The 25,344-nt window shown below is 47.6% G+C and overlaps 1 protein-coding gene across 3 annotated transcripts in view; it reads right to left on the bottom strand.

The window, feature by feature from the left end:
• Positions 1-25,344, bottom strand: part of DNAJC16 (DnaJ heat shock protein family (Hsp40) member C16) — a 296,465-nt gene that overhangs the window by 150,644 nt on the left and 120,477 nt on the right. For all 3 annotated transcript variants that reach the window (XM_086922178.1, XM_086922179.1, XM_086922177.1), the window contains exon 5: positions 16,395-16,579. In XM_086922178.1, coding sequence (XP_086778304.1) covers positions 16,395-16,579 — 185 coding nt within the window. The remainder of the gene's footprint in view (positions 1-16,394; positions 16,580-25,344) is intronic.

The raw sequence follows: 25,344 nt of genomic DNA, 5'->3' as shown, positions 1-25,344 counted from the left end.
TATGTATTTATTTCTAACACAACCCCTCTGCACTCTTTATGAGGTCAGAGTTCGAGATACAGCACAAGTATACTATAAGTTGCACAAATACAATTCCGCCCTAGGGGCCTCATGAACCATATACTAAGTAAGTGGTATAAGAACCACTTCAGGAAAAGTGAATAGGCCTAGGGCCTAGGGAATCGCTGGGACTACACTGAACAACCACAGGTTAGGAAGTAGGAGTCCCACAGGATGCGTGTGCAGTGTCTAAACACACACGTGGGTTCTTATAGACTTTCAATAGGAACGTAAAGTTTACAAAGTAGTTGATTTCGGACCTTTCCGGATGGACTACTGGAAAACCCAGTTAGATCAGGACACTTGGATAGTTATTACCCACGGGAGCATCGGAGTACTCGAGTTACCTCACCCAGGGAAGCCGGGTGCATAGGTGTTCTTTCGTGTCGGGTTTCATCGTCGAATCCTATGGAGAGCTGCACAAAGATGCTGCAGGCGACCAGGAGGAAGATGTCCGGTTGGATCCAAGGGTGGATCGGAGCAGTGAAGAACCTGAAAACAGAAGGAACAGTGTCTGGGTCACTAGCCAGTGACCAGGAAGGGACCAGGAAGGAACCAGGCGATGTCTAGGTGCAAACAGGTGAAGAAGTTAAGCTTGTCTCTGCAGCCACGTTGACCAGGAGGCGTCGACGACGACCAGGAGATGGATACGGACTGTCCCACAAAGGATCTCGCTGTTGGCGGGGTCGGCTTCTGAATTGGAGTCAACAAGCCTTGGCAGAGGCAACCCACGCAGGAAGGGAAGATCGGCTTCTGTTCAGACCAGCATGGTCCAGGGAGCTTCCCCTTTACAAGAAAGACGGAGCAACCAGGCAAGCGGTGTTGATTCACAAGGATGTCTTCAGGAGTGCCACTAGCCAACAGGCTAGCAACCGCGAAGACGTGTCGAGGAGAAATGAAGGCGAAGGTCCCACGCGGCACTCGTGGAGTGTGGAGGGCCGAGCTTCGGTGCACTTACGGCTCAGGGTTGGGGCTTCTCAAGTCCCAATGCACAACTTCGAGGACGCCTCAGAAGCTGCTCAGTTAGCAAAAGCAGGTACTGCAGGTAGTCTTGTCCCACGTCTCTTGGGCCTGCCACGGGTCTCAGCTTTGCTGTGGATGTGGGTCGGAGTCAGAGAAGTCTGGAAGTCCAGAGGCTGCGTCGCTAAGTCTTCGGGTTCCGGCGGGAGCGTCGACAAAGCAAACCGGCAAGTCACTGCTGGTGCCTGTTTGCCCAGGGTGGTCACTCCTTGATCACAAGGGAGATTCTTCAGTCTTCTAGTTGCAGCAGATTGTCGAAGGTCCCGAGTTTCGTTTCAGAGTTTCAGTTCAGGATAATCTAATGTCTCTAGACACAGCTCCTAGCTTTATACTAATCTAAAGGGTTGGATTACCTGCTATGTCCCTCCTATGGGTGGAACCTGGGAAGGAGGTGGTTACACCCCTTTCCCTTTGTCCAGTTTCGCGCCAGAGCTGGGGCTGGAGTGCCCCAGCAACTGGTTTGAACTGGGCTATGCATGGAGCACCTTGTGTGCCCCAGGCAGTGTCTCATTTCATTCAACCCACCCTACCCCAATACACTATAGCCTGTCTGGGGAGGTGCTAGCACCTCCCAAGGCAGGAAACCTATTGTCCAGGCCTCCCCTGCCGCAGTTTCATCCAGCAGCAGGAGGTTAGACTTGTGTCTGTGGCAGCAGCATCCATTTTGTAATGCTGAGGCTCTGTTTAACTTTAACCGGGTAAAGCTACAACTACATTACTTCTCCCTCTGGAAGGATGGAATGCTACCCCCCGCTGCCAGGACTGGGGGGGGGGGGGGTAGTATTCCAAAGCATATGACACCTTACACAACATGTTTTGATAAAGCCAAACCAAAGTTAGCATTATAATGCACTTAAGAGTATATGGTATGGCTATATCATCATTGAACAGCTATAAGGACATGGTTCCGAAAGCTGCAGACAGGCTCAGCTCATGCTAGAGCACCATCTTACATAAAACCAAGCACTCTGCCTTCAGGATTGTCAAGGCCTGCAATATGAGTGACTTATAGGTATATATGTGTCTATATATAATGGTAGGTATAGGAATACTATACCTAAACAAGGGGTGATTACACAACCTTGCCCCAGCTGAGTGATCAGCCAGTTGTGTCAGTTTGGATGGCCACCCAGGGGTGGCATAATACATGCTGTAGCCCCTGGTAGGCCTTGGATGCACCTATGCCCTGGGTACCTATGGTACACTATACAGGGGCTCATAAGGTGACCCAATATCCAATTGGAGATGTACCTAAAGTACATGGAGTCCATTTTACAGTGAGATCAGATAGCCTGGGGCCCTGATTAGCAGGATCCCAGGCCAACTAAGTCGAAAACCAGCTAAACACTAGGCAAAAAGTTGGGGTAACCATATAGTCAGATATCCACCTTCCTACAGGAGTGTTAAGTATATATCTTGAAAGACGAGAGCTGATGGACAAGTCATACCAGCATCTCTTTTGTACGTACTACTTTCTAAGCAAGGGATAGTTCCCAAGCATAATATAATGTTCCACATCATGGCTTAAACTAGAGTACCGGTTCTGTAGTAGATTGCTTGCTGAATTAATACTTCAGGCAAAGGTCTTACCAGACAGCTGGTAATACAGACCTCTGAAGTCGGATTTTATGGATTGAGATCACAAACTGTGTTAATAAGTCTGTGTGAAGAACAGAAGGACTTGGGATACTACCGAACAAAATAAAGGGTTTCAGAAAAAAGATTAGCAAAGAATGCTTGAAGAACAACTATATTAACATGAATATTTGAGGAGGTGTCAGAAATGTACCTTAAACACTATAAGGTTCACTGGTATAATCTACCACTCACTCAACTAGTGGAGCAGATATAAAAACAACTAAGAAGGTTGTTTTCTATGCCACCAGTTTCATCTCATTGGAGGTCATGGGTTCAAAGGCAAAAACAGGCCAAAACATCTAGGACAACATCAAACTCTAATTGGAATGGATCTGAAAACTAGGGGACACATGCGTAGGAAAGGTTGTTTCACAAATTAAAATTATTAGCTGAAAACGTTGGCTTTCTGCATGTGTTGTTACCAGATGCTAAACTCCACATGATTATATCAGGCTGCCAAAAGCCGCTACATATGACCTTGAAAAAGGGAGCGGATCTGTGCACTGATCTTATCCTGAACTCAATATGAAGAAATTAAACACTTTCTCTCATATGCACTAAAAGAACGTAAATGAGCTACAGCTGAAAACCATTCCATTTAAAACGTTGCTTCTTCAGCTGAATTTGTATTTTTATGCAGGGTTATTTTTGTGTAGTTACGGACCACGGAGGCATCAGTAAGCAAAATAAATTTGCAGGATACCAGAGATAAACACATTTTAGGTAGTAAATGTAACGCTCAAGAAATGACCATTTTACACAGGGTCATGTTAGTTCTTTTACATGCACTGTGGCTCAATGGTTAGAGCGGCAGACCCTGATGCAGAGGTCTGGCCCGGACCAGGGTTCAATTCCCGCCTCGGCGGGTCTTGGGCTCAATTTCCCTGGACCTGATATTCTCTCCTCTGTGCCAATTCTAATCATGGGTCCCACTCTGCAACTCTGGGCAATAGCTTGCTTAATCTCCACAATGGCCCCAACAGCGCTAGGATGCCTGGCTTCACCTTGGGGGTACCCAGGAGTGGGCACTTCACAGGGAAAGGCCAGGAAGGGTTCCACAGCGGTATGTGCCAGCGCCTTGAGACCCCTTCGGGGGTGATACGTGCGCTATATAAAAGCACTACATTTACATTTCACATTCAAAGGAAACTTTCGAAAGTACTTTTTGCTCACAAAAGTTTGGCACTTTGATTCTTCTTCTTCTCGTCCTATCATGCATCATTGAAGTGTCAACCTTCTTTGAAGCACTGTTCCCTGCACTGCAAGGCTGCTTTGGTTGGGGTGAAAGAAGGCTGGAAGGGCACGAGCAATGGCCGAACCAAAAACTAGGGTTACCAGGGGACTCCAAGATACAGGCCAGTTGTTGGACCAGTGTACTTGAACTAACAGGCATGGATTTCTTATTTTAGTAGGAACATTAACCCACTAGGCTAGCTTATGCACTCTGGCCTCTGATTGAGTGCATCTGCTTTAAGGTAGCTGAGTTGATTAAGACTTGGAAATTGAGTGTGTTTTATAGTCATTATTACACAAGTTTGTAAAGCACCTAGGACAAAGGTCAATTTCAACGAGATCATCATAATCCAAACTCCCATTTTTTTCCAATGTCTTTATCCGTTTGTTTTTTTATGATCAAACATAACATTACTAGTAGTCACCAGTGGCGGCTGGTGACATTTGGAAGTGGAGGGGCGTAAAATGAATGTTGTACTGCACTGTGGCGAGCGAGCGTGCCCGAACAACCTACGGAGGGCTTGGGGGAGAACATTTTGAAAAAAGAGTGGGCAAACGGTGCATTTGCAAGCAATTTTCAGGAAGCAGGAAGGTTAATAAAGCAATACGATTGAATTATTTATCATTTAAGAAATTGCCAATGTTTATGAGCTATAGAGGTGATGGAGATACGTCGCTCCGGAATTATCTATTATTTATGCGTTTTTATATTGCGCGGACTTTACCCGAAGGTGTCAGAGAGCTTCACAATAGGAACGTTGAGGATACATGAGGAGAAAATTACTAGTGAACAAATTACAAAAGCAAACGTTAAGTTACATGAGGTGAAGTTGCGCACATTTGAGAACATGATTAGGTCGGTGAACATGGTGCTATTACTTTCATGCTGCTTATGAAACCGCCTACTGCTTCACCCTGATGTCTCACCTTGGACAAGTGATTCCTTTATTCAATGCCCAGGCAGACGGCCTGGGGCATCTCCATTCAATTTGAATCTCTATGTAGCTGTATTGTTTGAGATGTAAATTATAACAGGAAACCACAGAATAATTCTGTTGTTTCAAATATTCAGCCACAAACTAGTACAATTGGAAAAAAACATTGTTTGCTCTGCTTTTATTTGTAAGCATTTTTTTAAGGTTTTACTGAAATCTAGATAAAATGTGACTTGGTTTAAAAACATGCCTGTGGGAGAGGGGTCACCATACTTGTTGCTAGCTCACACTAAAACATGAACCTAATACATCTGTTCTGCATTTGAATTTCACTTTTTTTAAAGTTATAACCTGCTTTTACTTTCAATTGCATATTTCCGTACACACACTGTTCAGTGTTTGTGTGCCCCGGGGTCCACAGAGGCCCTACGAGTGATTCCTCCTCTCGTTTTTATCCAATTTCACTTTGCAGACTGGAATGTTTAAGGCCCTTCTTATAATAAAAGTCACAAGAGACAGGTAACGGCTGCCACGCTACAGAAAGGAGCGCGATGTGCTCTGCAGAGACAGACATGGGGTGAACACTACAAGACACAGGCATAGAATGTGCACTGCCTAAAGAGAAAAACACAGGCTGTGCACGAGAAAGAAAGAGAGGTTCAAGTGAAACGGATAAAGTAGCCTGAAAGGAACTTTCCGCTAAATGAAAATGAAATTGCACCTATGTGGCAAAATAAACATGGTATTATAAATGACTACACCATTATCAGAAAGGCTGTGCTGCTTTTTTCTATCACTCTACAAGTCACCCCTTCTCTCGTGTCTTACATTCACGATACTACATACAGTCAGCCCTAGCTCACAGACACGTGCATCCTCCATATTGAAGCTCCACTCGCCAGTGACGCACCCCGACCCGACGAACAACCACAGCTGAGCACAAGCCCATCAGCCTGATTCCAGATCTCTAGTTCACAAGGAAGGGGGATGCCAAAGATAACGAAAATAAAAAGCATGGCTGTGCATATAGAAAAATATCAGACTGTGGCCTCCAGGAAGGCCCTCTCCCACATACCGTGCAATGTGCCCCTTACAAATTTATAATTGGTCGTACTAGTTCCAAACTGGCCTCCAGCAAGTTAACCAAGTACAAAAGGTTCCCCGGGGTTTTCACTTTACACGGCCGGAACTAGGTACGGGTGCAAACTAGATGGTCGCTGAGGAAGGTGCTATCACGGCGGTCCTCAGCAAACAACTGATGGGAGAACAGCTTAAAGCGCCAATCAAGCATACTTCTAAGCACTATTTCAGTAGCCACAGTATCTCGGTTGGTCTGCATGCTTGAAACAATCACGAGGCCTCACTGCAGACTCTGCAGACCCATTTCTTATAACGCACGCGCACCCATCTTACGAGTTTATTCACTTAGAGGGCAGACCCACCCGACAAAAAGTATACCAATCTTACATGCGGAGGGCTGGAACCTTTTTGGAAAGATGCAACCACCATCGAAGCTCATTCTGGAACAACAGACTAGTACAGCATGTCCTTACAGAACTCCGACAGCTTAGCTATCGCTATCCCTCGGTGTACACTGTATACAGCAGTCACGGCTCGCTCACAAGGGGGGGGGGGAGGAGGGGGGGATAAATAAAACAAAAAACTTACCTGGTCTTGACCGGGTCCGCGCCGCCTCTGCTCTGGTGTCCCGGCCGTTGGCGCCTAAGTGCAGTGCTGCTGGAAAACTCTCTCAGCCAATCCTGGCGGGTTTAGGGCACCGTTACTCTTTGCCCGCCTCATGCCCATTAGGAGACCGAGGGGCTCCTAATGGGCATGCGCAAGGCAGGGAAAACACAAAAGCGCATGACAGGGCACGGCGAAAAATTCGCCCTCCGTCCCTATTCATGCGCAACTGTGTTGTGCTGCTGCCTGTCCCTGGCCTGTCAGTCAGCACCCACCCCCTTCAGACTCGGGGGTGGGCGGTCCACATCATGTTGACTGGCAGTTCTCCCTCGCTTCCCTGAATTACTAAACGGAGAGTTTACTTACGTTCAGAGACCCGACCCGAGGGAGCTGCGGGGGTGGGCGGCTTGTGGGGCAACGCCCCAGCGCCCCTAATGGACGGACCGCCACTGGTAGTCACATGTGTAAACAATAGCCTTACTTCTATAGTTCAATCCTTTTTATTGAGAGGACAAGTAACTCAAACCAACTTGGCTGTCAAATCAAATCAAATCGTCTTTATTCGGATTTCCGTAGTTATTGAAATTCCATAAAAGTACATAAAATACATTGCAACTTTTACATAAATAATTAAAAACGTTAAAAGGCGATTTGAATTTTACACAACTTTTAAAAACTAGTTATACATGAATGTACAGATGGAAAATGTAAGATATTGTACATTATATAAAACTGCTTCGACCTACACTAGAATTTATCACGAAGCACACAGGTCATACTAGCGTCATCACGGGGTACTATGGGCGAACTAACCTCATAAGTTACAACGATGTCTAACACAGAATTTGAAAAAGTAAACTAGGGATTTAGCGATCAATTCATGTTCCAAATGCTGGAGAACCAGATATGCTGGGCGGCACTGCCGGAACCCCATTACCCTCAGAATAGGAACAACCCACCTCTTGCGTGGAGCCGTATAGAACTTACAAAAAAATGTCACATGAATGGTAGATTGTGGGGAGATGGAATCACAGGGGCAAGGGCATAGGTTTGGGGACCAGTCATTTTGAAGAGGAAAAGAAAGCAAACTATGTAGCAGATTGAATTGAAGCGGGTCAGCAAAAATTTCCCATATTGATTTATACTGTAATTTAGGTACGGCTGAATTGTGGGTACAGTTTGGATTAACAGACAGTGTTGGACAGATATTTTCCCGACCTCCTTCGATAAGCGCAGTTCGCTCAAGTGCGACAGGCAAGCTATTCTTAGTTCAGTTTTTGTTATGTCCACTATTGCAGGGGGATCATCAAAGTATTTCTCAAGGCCCATGACCGTAAGGAATGTCTTAACATAGGCCAGCCAGTTGATCCTCCTCATATTATCAAGTTTTAGACAATCCTGCACAATTGCCCTTGTCAGGTGGCACTGCTCCGTAACCCAGATTCGCCGCCACAACATAACTGGTTGAATTTTTATTATATCCGAGAGGTAGTCTAATCCCAGTTCGTTATGGCATCCGGATGTGGTCGCGCTTCTCGGCAGCGATAGCAAGTACCTTAGAAAAGAGTTCTCAATTAGTTGGAGCTGGTCCGTATTAGCTTCTCCCCAGACCCCTGCCCCATAAATTGCTGCACTTATACACTTTGCTTTATATATTTTAATCATTTCTGACGGTGGTTTTTCCCCTAGCTTTTGCGCAAAGGATTTGAGCGCTGTTACAGTTCTAAGAAATACTAACTTATGAGATTTGATAGCTTCCCTCCATTTAAACTTGTTATCAATTAAAATTCCTAAGTACGGATATGTTAATGTTTGTTCAAGGGGCACTTTGTTTACACAAATTGTCTTCGGGTTTCTATATTTTGGGTCAGCATGCATCACATAGGTTTATTTTTAATGTTTATTTTTAGATTCAAGCCAGCCATGAATGAACAGTAGTTGTCCAGGACCCGTTGAAGCTGTACTGGGGTTCGGGCGAGGAGAACCGCATCGTCGGCATATAATAAAGCTGGAATATGCCGACGACCAATGGCTGGAAGGTCATCCGTGCCCTCAAGTAGAGCAGCCTCAAGCCCGTTTGTGTACAGGGTATAAAGGAAGGGGGCCAGAACACACCCTTGTCTGACCCCCTTCTCTACCCGAAAGCTATCCGTTATCTGGCCGTTGGTTCCATATCTTACCCTCCCTGTAGCCCCCGTATACAGCTCTCGCAGGAAATCAACAATCGATGGGTCAATGACCCTACTGTAGTATGATTGTCCACAGCCTTGAGTGCACGACACAATCAAAGGCTGCGGACAAATCAACATACACCATATGGAGAGAGGCACCTTTAGCGTGTACATATTTCTCAGCCAAGAGCGCCAAATTCAGTGCCTGGTCCACCGTACCCAGTCCCTCCCTGAACCCTTATTGCAAATCCGAGATCACATTTTGTTGGTTTGTCCACTCCTGGAGTCGCTCGAGAAGAATGCGTCCAGCCATCTTCCCGAGCGAGTCCAGGAGTGAAATGGGTCTATAACAGGATGGATTGTTCCTGTCGCCCTTTTTGTAAATGGGGACCAGTGTCGAGGTTGACCAAGACTTTACCAGGCCAACCTCCTTGGCCGCGTTTAGCACATTTGTAAGGATCGGGGTCCAGAGGTCTGGGTTTTGTTTGAAGAGATCTACTGGGACAGTATCTGGACCAGGTGCCTTCCCCCCTTTAGATAATTTTAATGCATTTAATACCTCTTTGTGATCAAAACAGAGAGTTAATGGATATTTAACATTGGGGAGAGCTTCGACTGAAGCCATCTCATGGGGATTCTCCATACGAAAGACCTCCGAAAAGTACTCAACCCATTCTCTGGCGTCAATAGCAACGTCCAAAGTTGGTACGTCTGCCTGGACAAGTAGAAAAGGAGATCTCACTACCTGCCAAAAGGCAGAACTATCCTTTAGGGCTCTGCTCTTCTGTAATTGGTCCCACAGATCGGCTTTAATCTCCTTTTTTCTATTTTTTATAGCTAAGGAGTAGGCCTTCCTTAAGCTAATAATCTCGTCTCTATCTCTTGTTTCCTTGGCTAACGCCTTCCTTAATAATGTGTATGCTTTAGTGCATGCGGGACTAAACCATCCCTTTCTAGGCTTCTTCTTATGTTTGCCAACTTTGGTCAGTTCCTTCCTTATAACTTCAACGATCGCAGCATAGCTAGCCAGAATTTGAACCGGGGTAGCCGAAGGGTCAAGACACTTCATTATGTCAGAGTTACTTGCCTCCACTATTTTTGCCACTACAGCCATCTGATCTAATTTACCCCATGTTAAAGTGTAACCATTCAAACGGTCTAATACCAATTCTTGCTGGTCCAGCACGTTTGACTGCAGTGAACCTTCGTTGGTTTGACTATTCCCAATCTGGAGGGTCACACTTAAAGGAAAGTGATCGCTAAGTACGTTGTTGATAGTTTGAAAGGTCTTAATGTGAGGGGCTTTATTAGTGGAAACTAGGATGTAATCAATCACGGTTTGTGCACCTCTTCCATTAAATGTTGGCGCAAATACAACTGCCGGGGTTTTTAATTCATTGGCAAAGCCCATCTCTAGTTCCACCATTGCCTCATACATTTTTGTTCCCTCAGGCGTGTGTGAGAAATGTGTAAGGCCATTATCTTGTTCGTCAATAATCCCACAGTTAGGGGTATTACTTTTTGTGCACAAGTGCAAATTAAAATCCCCTCCCCAGACTAAAGTGTATGTCTTACTTGCGTATTTTGAACGCAGGGCTTGAAGGAGATCGGAGATCTCGGCTACCAATAATATGAAATCAGGTGGATTCAGATTATTATAAAAATTAATTAAGAAATACACTTCCTGAGTAGATCTTTGGAGGGTAAGTAATTGGTAATTAAGCTCTACTTTCACAGGGATAATGTCATAGCAGGGCAGAAGGTTTGAGATATAAGTGATTAGCCCTCCCTTACTCCTACCAGCAGTGGACTTTTTAGCTGGAGAGAAATAGGTCTTATAGCCTAGAAGATGTGTCGGTTCGTTAAGCCACGTTTCTTGTAGGCAGTTAATGTTGCTTGAGTTGACAGTCTGCAGGTAGCTGGTTTCCATATGCTTAGAGGCTAGCCTGCTATGTTCCAAAAGAGAAAAGTGACTTGTTTATCAGGGGTTACCGAAGTAGGTAATCTAGGTAGCGTCTGCAGCACCTCGTTAGTCGGTATCATAGGAGAGTTTACCCTCCGTATCTCAGTAGTTGCTTTCAAAGTACTATCTATGATGGTGGGACTATCCTTTAGAGGTACTGCAGTGGTGGAGTGACTTTCTGGGACAACTATAGTATAATAGTTTTCACAGAGGCCTATGTATTCCTTTGCTGTATGTGGTGTTAATTTGGTGAAGTGCATAGGACCTGTACTATCATATTTGTTATCTAATAGTGGTCAATCAACCATCTCCAGGCCGCTGTATCTATTAAATGTTGTTATACCTCCCCAGGTTTCCCTATATGGTGGATTTCTCCTATCCCTACCTGTCCATACTGCCCAGTCGTTCCTCCCCTGCCTAGTGTATTCTGTAAGCCCCACCCCATTGATGATTTACTGGTTCGTGCCAGGGCCAATATTGCCCTTCATTGTAGCGGGATGCTGGTGGGTAAAAATAAGACAGTCATTTAGTTGATATCCCGTCAGGTTTACTTATCGAGCCCCACGAGCAGATATGATCCGCTGTATGTGGGTCATCGAAGTTGACTATAATACAGCCACCTGAGATTCTTTTTGGTTGATGGCCTATCCAGGGGACTTTACGCACTGCAGTAATCCTACTAGTACAGTTTTGTGGGAGTGGTCCATTATTGTTCAACCAATACTGGACCTTATTTTTTAGGGACCAGTTTGGTTCCTCACTATTGTGATTCAATTCAGGGACCCCTGTCATAATGACTACGTAGGGAGTTGCTTCAGGGCGGAGATTTATCAGTTTATGCCCCCCACCCTTAGGCCTTTGTCCCAGCTGACTATGTCTTAGTGGAGGGTCGTGTTGGACAGTGTTTATCTGGGCTGGTTTAGAAAGGGTTAGAGCAGGATTTGGGGTTACAGGGGTGGCAGCTACTGGGGGTATCTTTTTCTGTTGTAAAGGGACCTTATTAGCGATTTCTTTTCGGGCATTAGTTTTTGGGGAAGCAGGTCCTGAGGCAATTTTCTTGATGCCTTCCGGTTTTTTAAGGTTGGTCTCCTTGGTTTTCAATTCTCCTACATTTGTCGCCCCCAAGTTCTTCTGATGGGAAGTTGTCTTCAGAGTTAACGTTAGGACTGCTAGTTGTTTTTCAATAATTGCTAGACTCAATTGGAACGGCTGTAATTGCGTTTTTATTAGTTCTCTAATTTGAGCTAGCAAGAATTGATCAGCACCACATGTATGGTGCCACCCCCCATTCGGTTACCCGATATGTCATCGTTAACACGTTTGTCTGTAGTTCTATCTGTTATGCTAAGATCCACAGCCGGGGAAAGGAGATTTGTACTATCATTATCTGTGTTAGGTGAATTAAGATTGTGCGTTGTTGGTCCTAATGTGGCATTACCCTTCCCCTGGATGTTAGGTTGCAGTTTATGTCGGGTATTACCTGAGTTAGAATCTATTATTTTCTTTCTCTTATTGGATGGCTTTTTCTGTTTTGGAATAGCGCCCTCATTAATTCCCCTTTCTGCAGCTTGTGCCTGGTCAGTTTGTAATTGTGTCACAAAGATATCAGTGTTTTTTTCAAGGGCCTCGGCGGTTTGTGAGTCCGACATTGACAATGTAGCAGAGAGATCAACTAAACTGGGGATACCATGGACATCAGCATCTACTTCTAACATTAGGGCCTTCTCACGTTGATTGGCGGGAGTCTGTGCCATTGCCAGACACCAGAGTGAGGATTGTCTTGCCTGTACTAAATCCTGTGAGACTCTTCTGTCCAACAATATTATCCCTTGATCTATGGCTTCGTTAGCTTTAATGATAAACTGGTCAATAGGACCTGTAAACTCTGCCATACGTTGCTTTGTTTTGCTACGACTACCTCTAGGAGACATATTAATGATTACAGGTACAGCAAAAATGGTGGATACACGTTAGGAGTAAGTTACACCTTATATGGCTATATACAGACCAGCTTGTTGAGCGTCCCGTGTCTGTGAGTAATAGTAGATGTTAGAGGGGGGGGCCCAGCCCAGTCTATTCCGGTCTGTGGCGGGATAGGACGGGCCCGCCCTTGGCCCGGGCTTCGCCCGGCGTCCCGCTCGCGTCCCGCGAGACGGGGGTGATGCTGTATTTAAGCGCCTCCTGGCGCGAAAAGCTCGCGGTGTGTGCCGCTAAGGTTGCTGGGGCTTGTGGTCTTTGTGCTCCACCCATGCTCCGCTCGGCGGCCAGACCCCAAGATGGAAAAAGGTGTCAGGCGGCGGGAGGCGGGCGGGCAGAACCCCAGGCAGTGTCCGACCTCGGGCTGATGAAAAAACGTCCTGTTTCCAGGCTGAGAAGCGCTGACACGGGCTTCGTTTCTTGACCGTCCACCGACGGCGGTCCGCGGTGCGCGATCCACTTTCGGGACGCACGAGTTACGAAGTCTTCAACTATCGTGAAGGAGACGTGCTGTGACCGCTCCTTCTGCGTGATTGTCTCACAATCACCCTCGGTTTTTTCCAGATGAACGCTCCTTTTTGAAAAATACGGACGTAAACCACATATCCTGTCTTGGCTCCAAGACCAGGACACAGCCCCACTTCTTTCTTCACCCCCCCATCGTCCTGATGAAGACCCGCGAGTAAGGATCTATTATCCTACACCTATGGGTCGAAACGTAGACTACCATCTACCTACACGAACTCCTTAACCCAAGATTGATAATAATAATCACCACGGGAGTTTCTGTTTTATGTGATATGTTCTGCTTAACATGTGTTTCTTCTTGATCTTCAATGTATGGATCAATGTCAATGATGTTTTCAGTTGTGGATTGGTGCCCAATGAATTTTTGATTAGTGATGTTAACTAATTGAAATACACCCCTTCCCTTGCACCCTTTCCCCCTTCCTCTGTGGGCGCACTTGAACTGTATATATTATACTAGCAATTGCATAATCAATAGATGATTCTTTGGTGCAGTGATAATAAAAACACTGTTCACCATCATTTTTGTGTTGTCTCTATTCAAACAATTTAGTGAAGTGTCAAGTATTTATTTTGTGTTTGGTCAGGGACCCCCTCATATATCCTAAGATGAAAAACGGCAGCAGACAGAAACGGTAAAGGGCACAGTTCAAGCAGAGTTCCCCCCCTCGACCGGGGTGATGCTGTATTTAAGCGCCTCCTGGCGCGCAAAGCTCGCGGTGTGTGCCGCTAAGGTTGCTGGGGCTTGTGGTCTTTGTGCTCCAACCACGCTCCGCTCGGCGGCCAGACCCCAAGATGGAACAAGGAGTCAGGCGGCGGGAGGCGGGCGGGCAGAACCCCAGGCAGTGTCCGACCTCGGGCTGATGAGAAACGGCAGTAGACAGAAACGGTAAAGGGCACAGTGTAATCAGAGTTCCCCACCTCGACCGGGGAGATGCTGTATTTAAGCGCCTTCTGGCGCGCAAAGCTCGCGGCGTGTGCCGCTAAGGTTGCTGGGGCTTGTGGTCTTTGTGCTCCACCCATGCTCCGCTCGGCGGCAGGACCCCAAGATGGAAAAAGGAGTCAGGCGGCGGGAGGCGGGCGGGCAGAACCCCAGGCAGTGTCCGACCTCGGGCTCATGAGAAACGGCAGCAGACAGAAACGGTAAAGGGCACAGTTCAAGCAGAGTTCCCTCATTGGAAAATGAGTGTGTTTTATAGTCATGATTACACAAGTTTGTAAAGCACCTAAGACAAAGGTCAATTTCAACGAGATCATCATAATCCAAACTCCCATTTTTTTCCAATGTCTTTATCCGTTTTTTTTTTTATGATCAAACATAACATTACTAGTAGTCACATGTGTAAACAATAGCCTTTCTTCTATAGTTCAATCATTTTTATTGAGAGGACAAGTAACTCAAACCAACTTGGCTGTCAAATCCTAACATAAAACCCTAACATTATATTAGAACCAATTCAGGATGCAAACCCTCAAAGTGATCAACCTGTTCGCAACTGCACAAGAACAATCAATGGTACATGTGGGACAGAGTGGGGCTAGAGCCAAGGGAGGGTCAACAATCTACGGCATTACTCTGAATAAAAGCCAGACTTAGCTTTCCATCCTCCAATTCTGGCCTGTTAAGGAACATTTCATCTCCTGGTTAAGAAAGTAAAAATATTTACCAAACATAACAGCACTTTGTGCCACCCCCAATTATCCTCACCCCTGAAAGATGTCTATTCTGTTAAGAACATATTTTGTCACAACCTAAATAGTGAATACGTGGGCACTGCAATCATAGGAGATTCTTAGTTTGGCATTATGTTATAAGGTCTCCACAAAGTGAGGTTTTTTTTTGTAATTTGTTGAAAATGTTGCCCACTCAGCTGAGATCATCTGTTTTACCCTGGGAACAGTTGAATGCTCACTCCCTCCTGAATCATGTCTTGCCACAATTTTGAACCCATTAATAATCAGTTCCTTGTCCATCGCACTGTCCGATACAGCATTTCTTCCCCGCAAGGATTACTAACACTTCTGAAAACTGCCATGCATGCTTCCCACACTGTGATGGGGACGGTGGGAAAAAATATTCATCAATACTACAGTGAATCATGTTACCCTCTGTCAACCACAGTAAAACCCATCCTACATCCATTTGATGCCCTCTACATTACCAAACTATGCACACAGCTACTCAGTTTTGCTTACTTGTGGTCAGCTAGAGCTCTGAACTCACAGATCTGGGGTGTCTCACAGCTGCCAAAATGTTTCTGGCAGCCTTTGCAACCAATCACTAAAAAAATGTGTCCTTACTGTTGCCTCCCACCCATCCTGGAATCTATCCGTTGTTAGCAGCACCACTTTTCTATTGCAGCAAATACAGCCCCAGAAGATGAGGCTGGTGTTCGGGAGTTGTCTTCATAAGCCCAGCTAACTCCATCCTCAAGCTTATTTTTCCACAGAACTTTGATAGCCCAGAAAAATCCGGTGGGAGTCTCGAAAACCAGACGCAGAACAAGCTGAGTGCCTTACTAACTTAGGGATCATACAATTCACAAATAAAATGTATAAACAGGAGATCTTATCTTTGGAATTCCTGCGTAGAGCATGTATGAACCTATTTGATGGAAGTATACAGAATAACATTATCTACTTTGTCCAGAAAAGATTTAGTTAAGAGTGCTCCAACCTAGTTGGATATATGAAGTTACTAATATTTCCACAGCTGTACTTTTGAAGACCAAGTCACACACTAGCTAGGATGGCTCCACTTAGATGGCTCCATGTAGGACATGGACTCAATACGAATGAAAATTGAATGAAATCTAATGTCCTGCTTATTAGGACAACTATCATCTCACATACAAAAAGCTTTTAGAATTACTTAATGTTCAGCCGCTTCTAGAACAGCCTGAATAGGGAATTCTCACTTGCCGGTTCATTTAGTGTGTGATGGCATGAAAAGCAAATTTGAAAGGCAAGTACGAAAATGCTACAGATTAAATGTACACTTTTTTCAAGTTCAACAAGCAGTCTAAAGTTTGAGTACGGAAACTAGTTTACAAAAATATAAAACAAAGACAGTTAAAACATTTCCTGTTACATTCTAATACTTTTGTATTCATTTTCTATTGGAACTTAAGTAAAATATCCCTACACTATACAGTCATGAAAGCAGGTCACAGAATCTTAACTTACTTTCTCTATCAAGTTGCTTGGAAGCAAACCTTCAACAAAGTGGCGTAGGTTATCACGAATTACAGCGTTATGAAAGAATGAGATCTTTCCGTTAATTACTCCAAGAATAGAAGGAGTGCTGTGCGCCCCAAGGTGATGTGCTAGTCGACGTTCATACCCAGCGTGGACAACTCCAATTCCGACACCTAAGGAAAGACCAAATTATTTTTAAAGTGTAATGACCACATGTAGAAAACAGCTTCTAGACACAAGGTCCAACATTATTTGTGGCTGTGTCAATAGCCAAAAACAGACATGAAAATATGCAGCACCAGAAAGCAATGTAACAACGCCAAACACCTTTCTCTGTACACATATATTGCATGGAATGGAACACACATCACAAGGCAAAGTACAATGTATCCAATGTCCTAGCTCTGGTACTTGAAGCACCTTATCACTCTTCGGCCACATTCAGGAAACATCCATTCTTCATAATGCCTGCACTGGAGTATATGCTTCAGTATTGAGCAAAGAGGCCAGTCTGAGCGACTTTCCCCATCCCAGACCCACTTGTCATAATTTATCACATCCTTGCCTATACTCATCCCAGTTACAACTTTTCCTTTTCTCCAGTTTTATGTTAGCACATAATGACATGAAAGGTGAGGTCACACCGTTTGAGTGGATGAAGCTAAATGATGAAGTTCCTTGATTTTTCAACACACACACTTTGCTTTGGTAAGAATCTCTCTACACTACAAATTCTGTAGTAGCTCCATGAAGAAGGCAGTTTATACCAGAATTATGTCCAACCCAGAGGTGATAGCTATTGATTCACATTCTGGATTACAAATTTAAAAATTGTTATCATACACTCGACAGCCAATGGAGAAGAAGAGCAGGTTAGGTAAAAGTCTACAGAAGATTACCCTGAAAAAGGACCGCCACTATATATGGGTGAGTAGATTCATTCATCAACTAATCTTTCACCAGTTGGTAATACATTGAATGCACTTCCAACTGGAGCTTTTTCACAAAGAGTAGAAGCATTAAGGAACTCAAACCAGCACTGCAAAACATTTTGGGGCATTCCTGAAAACTTGTGCAAGGACTGCGCGGTGGCAGGATATCATCAAGGAAATATTTACCATTGGTGCTCTCACCACTAACATCCTCCCACCTTTTGTAAAATGTCCCCTCTGGGTGATCTCGCACAATTACCTGTCTATCATTCTTGGAGAAGACTCTTGAAAACAGCGTACTGACACAAGTCAAACGACATAATGAAGAATATGACCTACTAGATATCACTGATGAGGCTAAAAAAAAAAGTTGCAGCAGGGAAACAGCTGTCCTTAACGTCGCAGATGATATTAGGACGTTTGACGTAGGCAATTTTTGCCTACCAATTCTACTTGACCTCTCCGTGCCCTTTGATATGGTTAACCATGAAACACTCCTCAGCACACTAAAGCTATTATTCGGGGTCAGAGGCACAGTTCTTAAATGGTTCACCTCATGCCTGAAACATCTGCTATTAAAACTGAGAGGCTCGCTCACCGCCCTAGCACCTATACTGCATTTAAATACACAATTACATTTAAAAGTACCCTTACTCAAGGATATCTTCCGCCTGAACAAAAATCTAATAGAAGTGCAAGACTGGCTAACGAGGAACTATCTGAAATTCAAATCTAAGACGGAACTCCTCTTAATCTTCCCGCATAGGAAGTCTTCACCTATACAAGAATGGCTCAATGAACTAGACACATTAAACTGCAGTCCGACAATTGGCATGTCCATGAAATCACTTGAGATAACAATAGAAAAAATATGGACAGAAAGGCTCGCATAAACTCTGCAGCACAAAAGTGCAATGTATAACCTCAAACTCCTCAAAAAAAGAATTCCTCCATCACAGAAGATAGCCTTGAGAATGCTGTATAATATCTAGTTCTATCAAGATTACAATATAGCGATGCAACTCTCATTGGCACTCCAAAACCGAGCTAGCGCCTTTTAGAACTTTGGTGAACAGGAGAACAACATTACAATCTCATCACCCCCACTCTGAAGAATAGCTCCAAATTAAAGCAAAATGCATTTTCATGACAATGTATCACACACAATTATGTTCCCCAAAGTGGGTTTCCTCCATGTGAGGAAAACCACAATATTGGTCAAATAAAACTATCAAGATCAGGAGAGAAACCTACACTAAGGAGTTCAGACATACTATGTTGAACTTGGCCCTTCTGGCAGGTTCACCCCTGAACTTTTTGCCTAGTGATTTCTGGTCTTTGCGCACTTTGACACTGTGGCGCAGTGTAAAGTGCGTGCTCTCCCTGAGTGCGTGTGTGAGATTGGCCTGCTCTCCCATAGGAATGCATGGGGAATGTCTGTGTCCCTGGTAGTTCCTGATGCGTGAGGCGTGCATGGTCAAGTTTGGTATGTGCGAACTCGTGAGAGTGAATGCTGCGCAATGGTATGTGCAGCGTGTATGTGTCTTGTGCGGAAGTGCCACTTCTAGACATGACTGTGTATGTGCTGTGAAGGTGCTGGCGTGTGATTGGCTGGAGCTGGCTGGGATGCCAGGCTCCAGGAAGTCTGTGTGGGTCTGCCCCGGTGGTGAATGGAGAGATTAGCATGCTGATGTGAGGGAGGGGCTGCGCCTGTGTCCTGAATGGGGCTGGGTTTCCCCCACACAATGCTGGCTCCGCCCCCTGTGGTGCGACTGATGACCCTAGCCTACCTGCTGAATGAAAGGGGTGGTTGAGCCATCAAGGGTACTCCAAAACCAGCTGCGACTGGTTCTCCCCCCACCCTGCACCTAAAGACAAAGGGAAAAGGTGTATAAAAGAGGGGCTGTGACCCCATGAAAATGTTCTTGTTTGCTGCTTGAATCTGCCAGGGGCGTGCTGCTGCTTGGGCCCAGGGGAAGGCTTGCCTCCCCTGGGCTCTGCCCAGCCCCTGGACTCCTGAAGGACTTTTTCTGGACCTTTGTTTGCCATAGCGCTTGGGAGCGCTGTATTTACCCTCCAAGCGCCTGAAAGTCCTTTCTTTCCCCTCCTATTTGCCTTATAGCGCCTGGGAGCGCTTTATTCTGCCTCTAGCGCTTGAAAGCGCTGTGTTGTCCCCTAGCGCTCGGAGCGCTCTATTTGTACTTTTGCCCGAATTGTCATGGGATTTATTCACGGGTGCCACCCCGGTTATTTTTCAATGCCCCGAGTGCGCAGGAGCCTACTCTGCGACTTTGTCCGCCTTCGAGGGTGCTCACCCCTCTTAAATGCCCCCGAGAATCACCGCCGCGGCCCGAGCGCCGCAAAACAGGAAGCCAGGCACTACGGTGCCTGACGCGGGGCGGGACTTCCGGTTTTGGAGGGAAGTCCCGCCTGCCGCCGCGCACCGATTGGCTGCTCGCTGCCACGGGGGAGAAAAGAAACCAACAGCCGGCCGAGAGATGTCGTCTCGCGGCCCGGGACTCCGGTGAGTTATGGAGAGCCCCGGGGCTGCCAACGGAGAGTGAGAGGAGCCTCGCGCTGCTGCAAAGACACCCGGTGAGTGGCAGTGAAGGGAGAGGGGCGTCGGGACACATTGTCGGTGTCCGCCCCTCCCCCGTAGCGCGACCGTGCGCCTGTAATTGAGAGCCTGAGAGGCTCTAGGCGGCCAGTGTCTCCCGAGTCCCCCGAGAGGGACTCCAGCGAAAGGGGGCATTTCTGTGCATTTCGAGTCCCCAGGAGGGGGACTCCAACCCGAGCCAGAGAGGCTCTTGCTGTCATTGGTCTTCCTGAGTCCCCAGGAGGGGGGACTCCACCGAAGCGCCGCAGTGGTGTTTTGGGCCCCGAGAGGCTCATGGGGGCATTCCTTTGTTCTCGAGTCCCCAGGAGGGGGACTCCAACGATGCCTGCAGTTGTGCCTACAGCCTAGAGAGGCTCAGGGCACCCCCAGTGCTCCCGGGTCCCCCGTGAGGGACCCCACCGCCCAGTGAGGCTACATCTTTTTGTTGAGAGCCCGGAGAGGCTCAAAAGCGCCACAGTTGTTAAGGAGCCCTGAGAGGCTCAGGGGCCATTTGTTTATTCAGAGCCTGCAAGGCTCCCACGTTGGCCCATCCTTGCTTGCACCAGTTGCCCAGCACTTTGTGGGCAACTGCCACGTTTAGGACCCTGACTTTGGACACAGGGCGTCCTAGCCCTAGAGAGGCCAGCTGGTCTAGGGACTGCCACAGGTGGTGGCTAATGTGATTCTGGCGCATTTATGATTTATGTGCCGATGTGATTACTGCGCAATTGTGATTGCTACACCTCTGAATGTTTTTAGGCATCATGTGTTTTCTCCTCCTGCACCTCTGAATGTATTGTTGATGCATCATGTGTTTTCCCTCCTTACACCGCTGAATGTATGTTATGCATCATGTGTTTTGTCCCCAGGTCTATGCCCCTAAATGTATGGTGATATTTAGTTGGTTGTTCTTGCTAGTACAGGTGGTGCTAGTGAGGTCCTGGTTCCCTGCGTGACCTGTTCCTAGGGTGGTTAGGATTGCGTAGGGAGTACTTACCTGATTACCAGTAGTTACTTGTTTTGTGCTAAGTGATATTCCTAGGGCGTGGTACTGAGCTCGCCCCCTGACCAGAGTCCCAGGACCAGTGGACTCTATTGTGCCTGCCCTGACAAATTGCTGGGACTTGTCTGATCTCCCTTGGGCCCCTGGGGCCTCGCTGAAATGTGCCTCGCTCATTCCCCTCGGCAGCTCGTGCACGGCAGCCCGTCCAAGCCTCGAGCAGCGCCGCTCTACCCTGAGCCGTGCCGCTTCGCTGGGTCGCCTGCATCCTGCCTTCCCCTCCTCTTCTGAGCCGCACACATTGGTCGCCCCAGAGAAACGCTTGTACCTTGCCGGTGGCCCGCTCAAGCCTCGAGCCGCACCACTCTCCCCCGAGTCGTGCCGCTTCGCTGGGCCGCCCGCTCAAGTTTACTAAGAAGGTCACTCGCATTATCCTTGCAACCAGGTCGGGAGGTACTGTCCGTTAGGCTCTATGTTTAAGTTCTAGGCCTACAAGTATTGTGTTCTAAAAGTGCTGATTCCTGACAGTGGTCCAGGTGGCCCTGTCTTGTAAATATCCCCTGTAAATTCTGCCCGTGCCCCTGGCACAATGTAAAGTGTGTGTTTTATCTAATGTATTTTGGTGTAATACAAAGGCTATTTTTATATATAACCTTGTGTGGAGTTTCCTTTGTGGTGGGCCTTGGGTGTTGTTGCTGGGGTGCGTGCGCAAATACTTAACTCATATCGCCTCCAAGTTTAGCCTTGCTGCTCGCGCCACGTTACCTAGAGGGCGAGTAGGGGTTATCTTGGCGTGTAACTCCCTTGCTCTGACTTGGGAGTGGTGGTCTCTGACTGACTTTGGCGAAAGCCCTGGCCAGCCAGGGATCCCATTTCTAACATTGGACGCAGCGGTGAGGATAAGGATTTGTGTTTGCGTTGTACCTCAGTGGCGACAGGCCACACTACAAAACTCTGCATTTTAGATGACCACATTTTGGGGATTATTGTATGGAGTTTGCTAAAAATGTCATTTCTGTGGAAATGTGTTTCTTGTGCACTTTGAGTTAGGTGTCTCTAGCTCGGGAGGGTAGATCATCCCCCCTAAGTGCAGTGTGTTTTCTGGATTCACCAGGAGGGTGGGATCCAGTGGTGGCAGCATTAATGTGTTCAGTGCATGTGTCCCCCGTCCCTGCCCTGGAGTTATGGTACCTGTGTCACGTGTGGTCAGGTTGAGAAATCAGGGGTGGTAGAAACTGCCTTACCAGTCTGGGGAGGGGTGTGTGTGTGGACGAATGGTGTGTTGCACTGGACGTGTGTGTGAGTTCTCTGGATGGGGAGCTTGCTGAATGCTTGTGTACTCTTGTTTTGCTCAGATACCTAAGTTCTGTGTGTTAAACTTTTCCCAAGAACGTCTGCAGACAGTGGAGCCTGCTTTTGATTTCTGTGGTCTATTTAGAGACAGATGTTTGGAGTTGGTAATGTTCTGGTAGGAGAGAGGCATAGGGGATGGAGTGATTCCAAAAGGAGTGGCTGAGGTGTCTTCCAGCCCAGTGTGGTGGAAGAGGTTGTGTAGCCCAGCTAGGTCTCGGTGTAGGGGCTCACGTCCTGTCTCAGAGGAGAAGGAGTGGGTGGGACTGCATGTCTCCAGGTGCCCGAAACCCAGTGTCAGGGCCTAGAATGTTTCTGAAGGGAACGTCAGGTCGGGGGCCTAGGCTGTACCAATAGGTCATTTGAGGAAGATCTCCCATAGTATTTGAAGAGTGTAGAACATCAGTGAACATGATTTCATGGGTGGGCCTGAAGCTCATGGGAGTTTCCCCTGCCCCTGTGCTATTGTGTTAATTGTTGGGGAGTGACCCTAAGGAAGGTTCTGGTCTTCCAGCCCAGTGTGGTGGAAGTGGCTCAGAGGAGCACAAGCCTGGTCTTCGTAGTCTGGGTGTTTTTTTTTCTTAGGAACACCAGGTGAGGGAGCCTAGCATGTCCATATGGAGCGTCCTTCTAGGGAGATCTCCCTGTGTGGAGAGAACGTGGAGCGCCTGTAAGCAGGGCTCTAGTAGTTCTGTTATCTGGCAGTACCGCTCCAGTTGGGAGGGTGCAGAAGTCCAGATGTAGGGGTGCGAGGGGGATAGGTTCCCCAGTGGAGTAACCCATGGGTCAGGGGCCAACCAGAAGGGTTGTGTCGCCAAGGAGTGACCAGGGTGATGCCACTTCTGTCCTGAGTGTCAGGAAGACTTGTACACGACACATTAGTTATGTGTCACCCTCAAGAAAGTCCTGGTGCGCCAGGCATCTGACCAAAGGGGTACGTCCCTCGGTTGGGGAGCCAGTAGCCGGTGTTTCCGGATCTGGACGTAAGGGCAACTGTATGTAGTGTCCTGAAGGAACTCCTGCCTGAAGAGAAGGAACCGGGTAAGCTGTATGGGGGATTGACCTGCAGTGGTTGCCTTGCTGCTGAAGGAGGAGTGAATTCGAATCCCAGGTGGTAGACCAGTTAAGGGAGCTGTGACTCTGTCATGACCAGCCTGGTGTCCTGTAGGCACCGCACTGAGCCGCGTCTGCCTTTGGCCGCGCAGCCTATGCCGCTCACCGTCCCCGTCTCGACGCGGTCTGTGAGCCGCCGCCTGCGCCGCATCTGGCAACCCGCAAAGTGCAACGCCTCACTACACCGATCTTGTGCTGGTCTGACCGTGGTCACTGCTGCTGTGGGAGTAAAGGTCCCGAACTGGTGGGAGAGTTGTGTTCTGGAGGGTGCTTCAGAAGTAGAGGTAGGGTGGGGCATTCTTGCCCGTGACCTCTGGACAGCCTGAGGGTGCGGACCGTAGGTTGAAGGATCAGTGGTAGTTTGGAACTACACTGAGAAAGGGAGTGGAGAATGGCTATGTAGGCCAGGGGTTACCACCCCCCACTCTGTTGATTGGTAGGGACCAGTGGTATCTGGGTGGCCTAGGGCCTGGTCCTAGCCGTGGACAACTAAGGAGTACCTGTGGGGTAGCCTAGTTGGGCCTGTTTTTTTTTTTTAAGAAGGTGCTTGTCTTATGGATAGACATGGCATAGAACCGGAGGGTGTCCCTGCAGTGCGGGCCCGCGTCCGTGTTCTATCGCCCCAAGCAGGGAAGTCCATCACGGTGGTGATTGTTCTCCCCTGCGTTTTGGCTGGAAGGGGGTTGTGTTGGACTTGGCCCTTCTGGCAGGTTCACCCCTGAACTTTTTGCCTAGTGATTTCTGGTCTTTGCGCACTTTGACACTGTGGCGCAGTGTAAAGTGCGTGCTCTCCCTGAGTGCGTGTGTGAGATTGGCCTGCTCTCCCATAGGAATGCATGGGGAATGTCTGTGTCCCTGGTAGTTCCTGATGCGTGAGGCGTGCATGGTCAAGTTTGGTATGTGCGAACTCGTGAGAGTGAATGCTGCGCAATGGTATGTGCAGCGTGTATGTGTCTTGTGCGGAAGCGCCACTTCTAGACATGACTGTGTATGTGCTGTGAAGGTGCTGGCGTGTGATTGGCTGGAGCTGGCTGGGATGCCAGGCTCCAGGAAGTCTGTGTGGGTCTGCCCCGGTGGTGAATGGAGAGATTAGCATGCTGATGTGAGGGAGGGGCTGCGCCTGTGTCCTGAATGGGGCTGGGTTTCCCCCACACAATGCTGGCTCCGCCCCCTGTGGTGCGACTGATGACCCTAGCCTACCTGCTGAATGAAAGGGGTGGTTGAGCCATCAAGGGTACTCCAAAACCAGCTGCGACTGGTTCTCCCCCCACCCTGCACCTAAAGACAAAGGGAAAAGGTGTATAAAAGAGGGGCTGTGACCCCATGAAAATGTTCTTGTTTGCTGCTTGAATCTGCCAGGGGCGTGCTGCTGCTTGGGCCCAGGGGAAGGCTTGCCTCCCCTGGGCTCTGCCCAGCCCCTGGACTCCTGAAGGACTTTTTCTGGACCTTTGTTTGCCATAGCGCTTGGGAGCGCTGTATTTACCCTCCAAGCGCCTGAAAGTCCTTTCTTTCCCCTCCTATTTGCCTTATAGCGCCTGGGAGCGCTTTATTCTGCCTCTAGCGCTTGAAAGCGCTGTGTTGTCCCCTAGCGCTCGGAGCGCTCTATTTGTACTTTTGCCCGAATTGTCATGGGATTTATTCACGGGTGCCACCCCGGTTATTTTTCAATGCCCCGAGTGCGCAGGAGCCTACTCTGCGACTTTGTCCGCCTTCGAGGGTGCTCACCCCTCTTAAATGCCCCCGAGAATCACCGCCGCGGCCCGAGCGCCGCAAAACAGGAAGCCAGGCACTACGGTGCCTGACGCGGGGCGGGACTTCCGGTTTTGGAGGGAAGTCCCGCCTGCAGCCGCGCACCGATTGGCTGCTCGCTGCCACGGGGGAGAAAAGAAACCAACAGCCGGCCGAGAGATGTCGTCTCGCGGCCCGGGACTCCGTGAGTTATGGAGA

This window comes from Lissotriton vulgaris, chromosome 5 (assembly GCF_964263255.1).
Source record: "Lissotriton vulgaris chromosome 5, aLisVul1.2, whole genome shotgun sequence".
Lineage (NCBI taxonomy): Eukaryota > Metazoa > Chordata > Amphibia > Caudata > Salamandridae > Lissotriton > Lissotriton vulgaris.
Note: the sequence above shows the minus strand (reverse complement) of the source record. Positions and strands in the feature narration are given on the sequence as shown.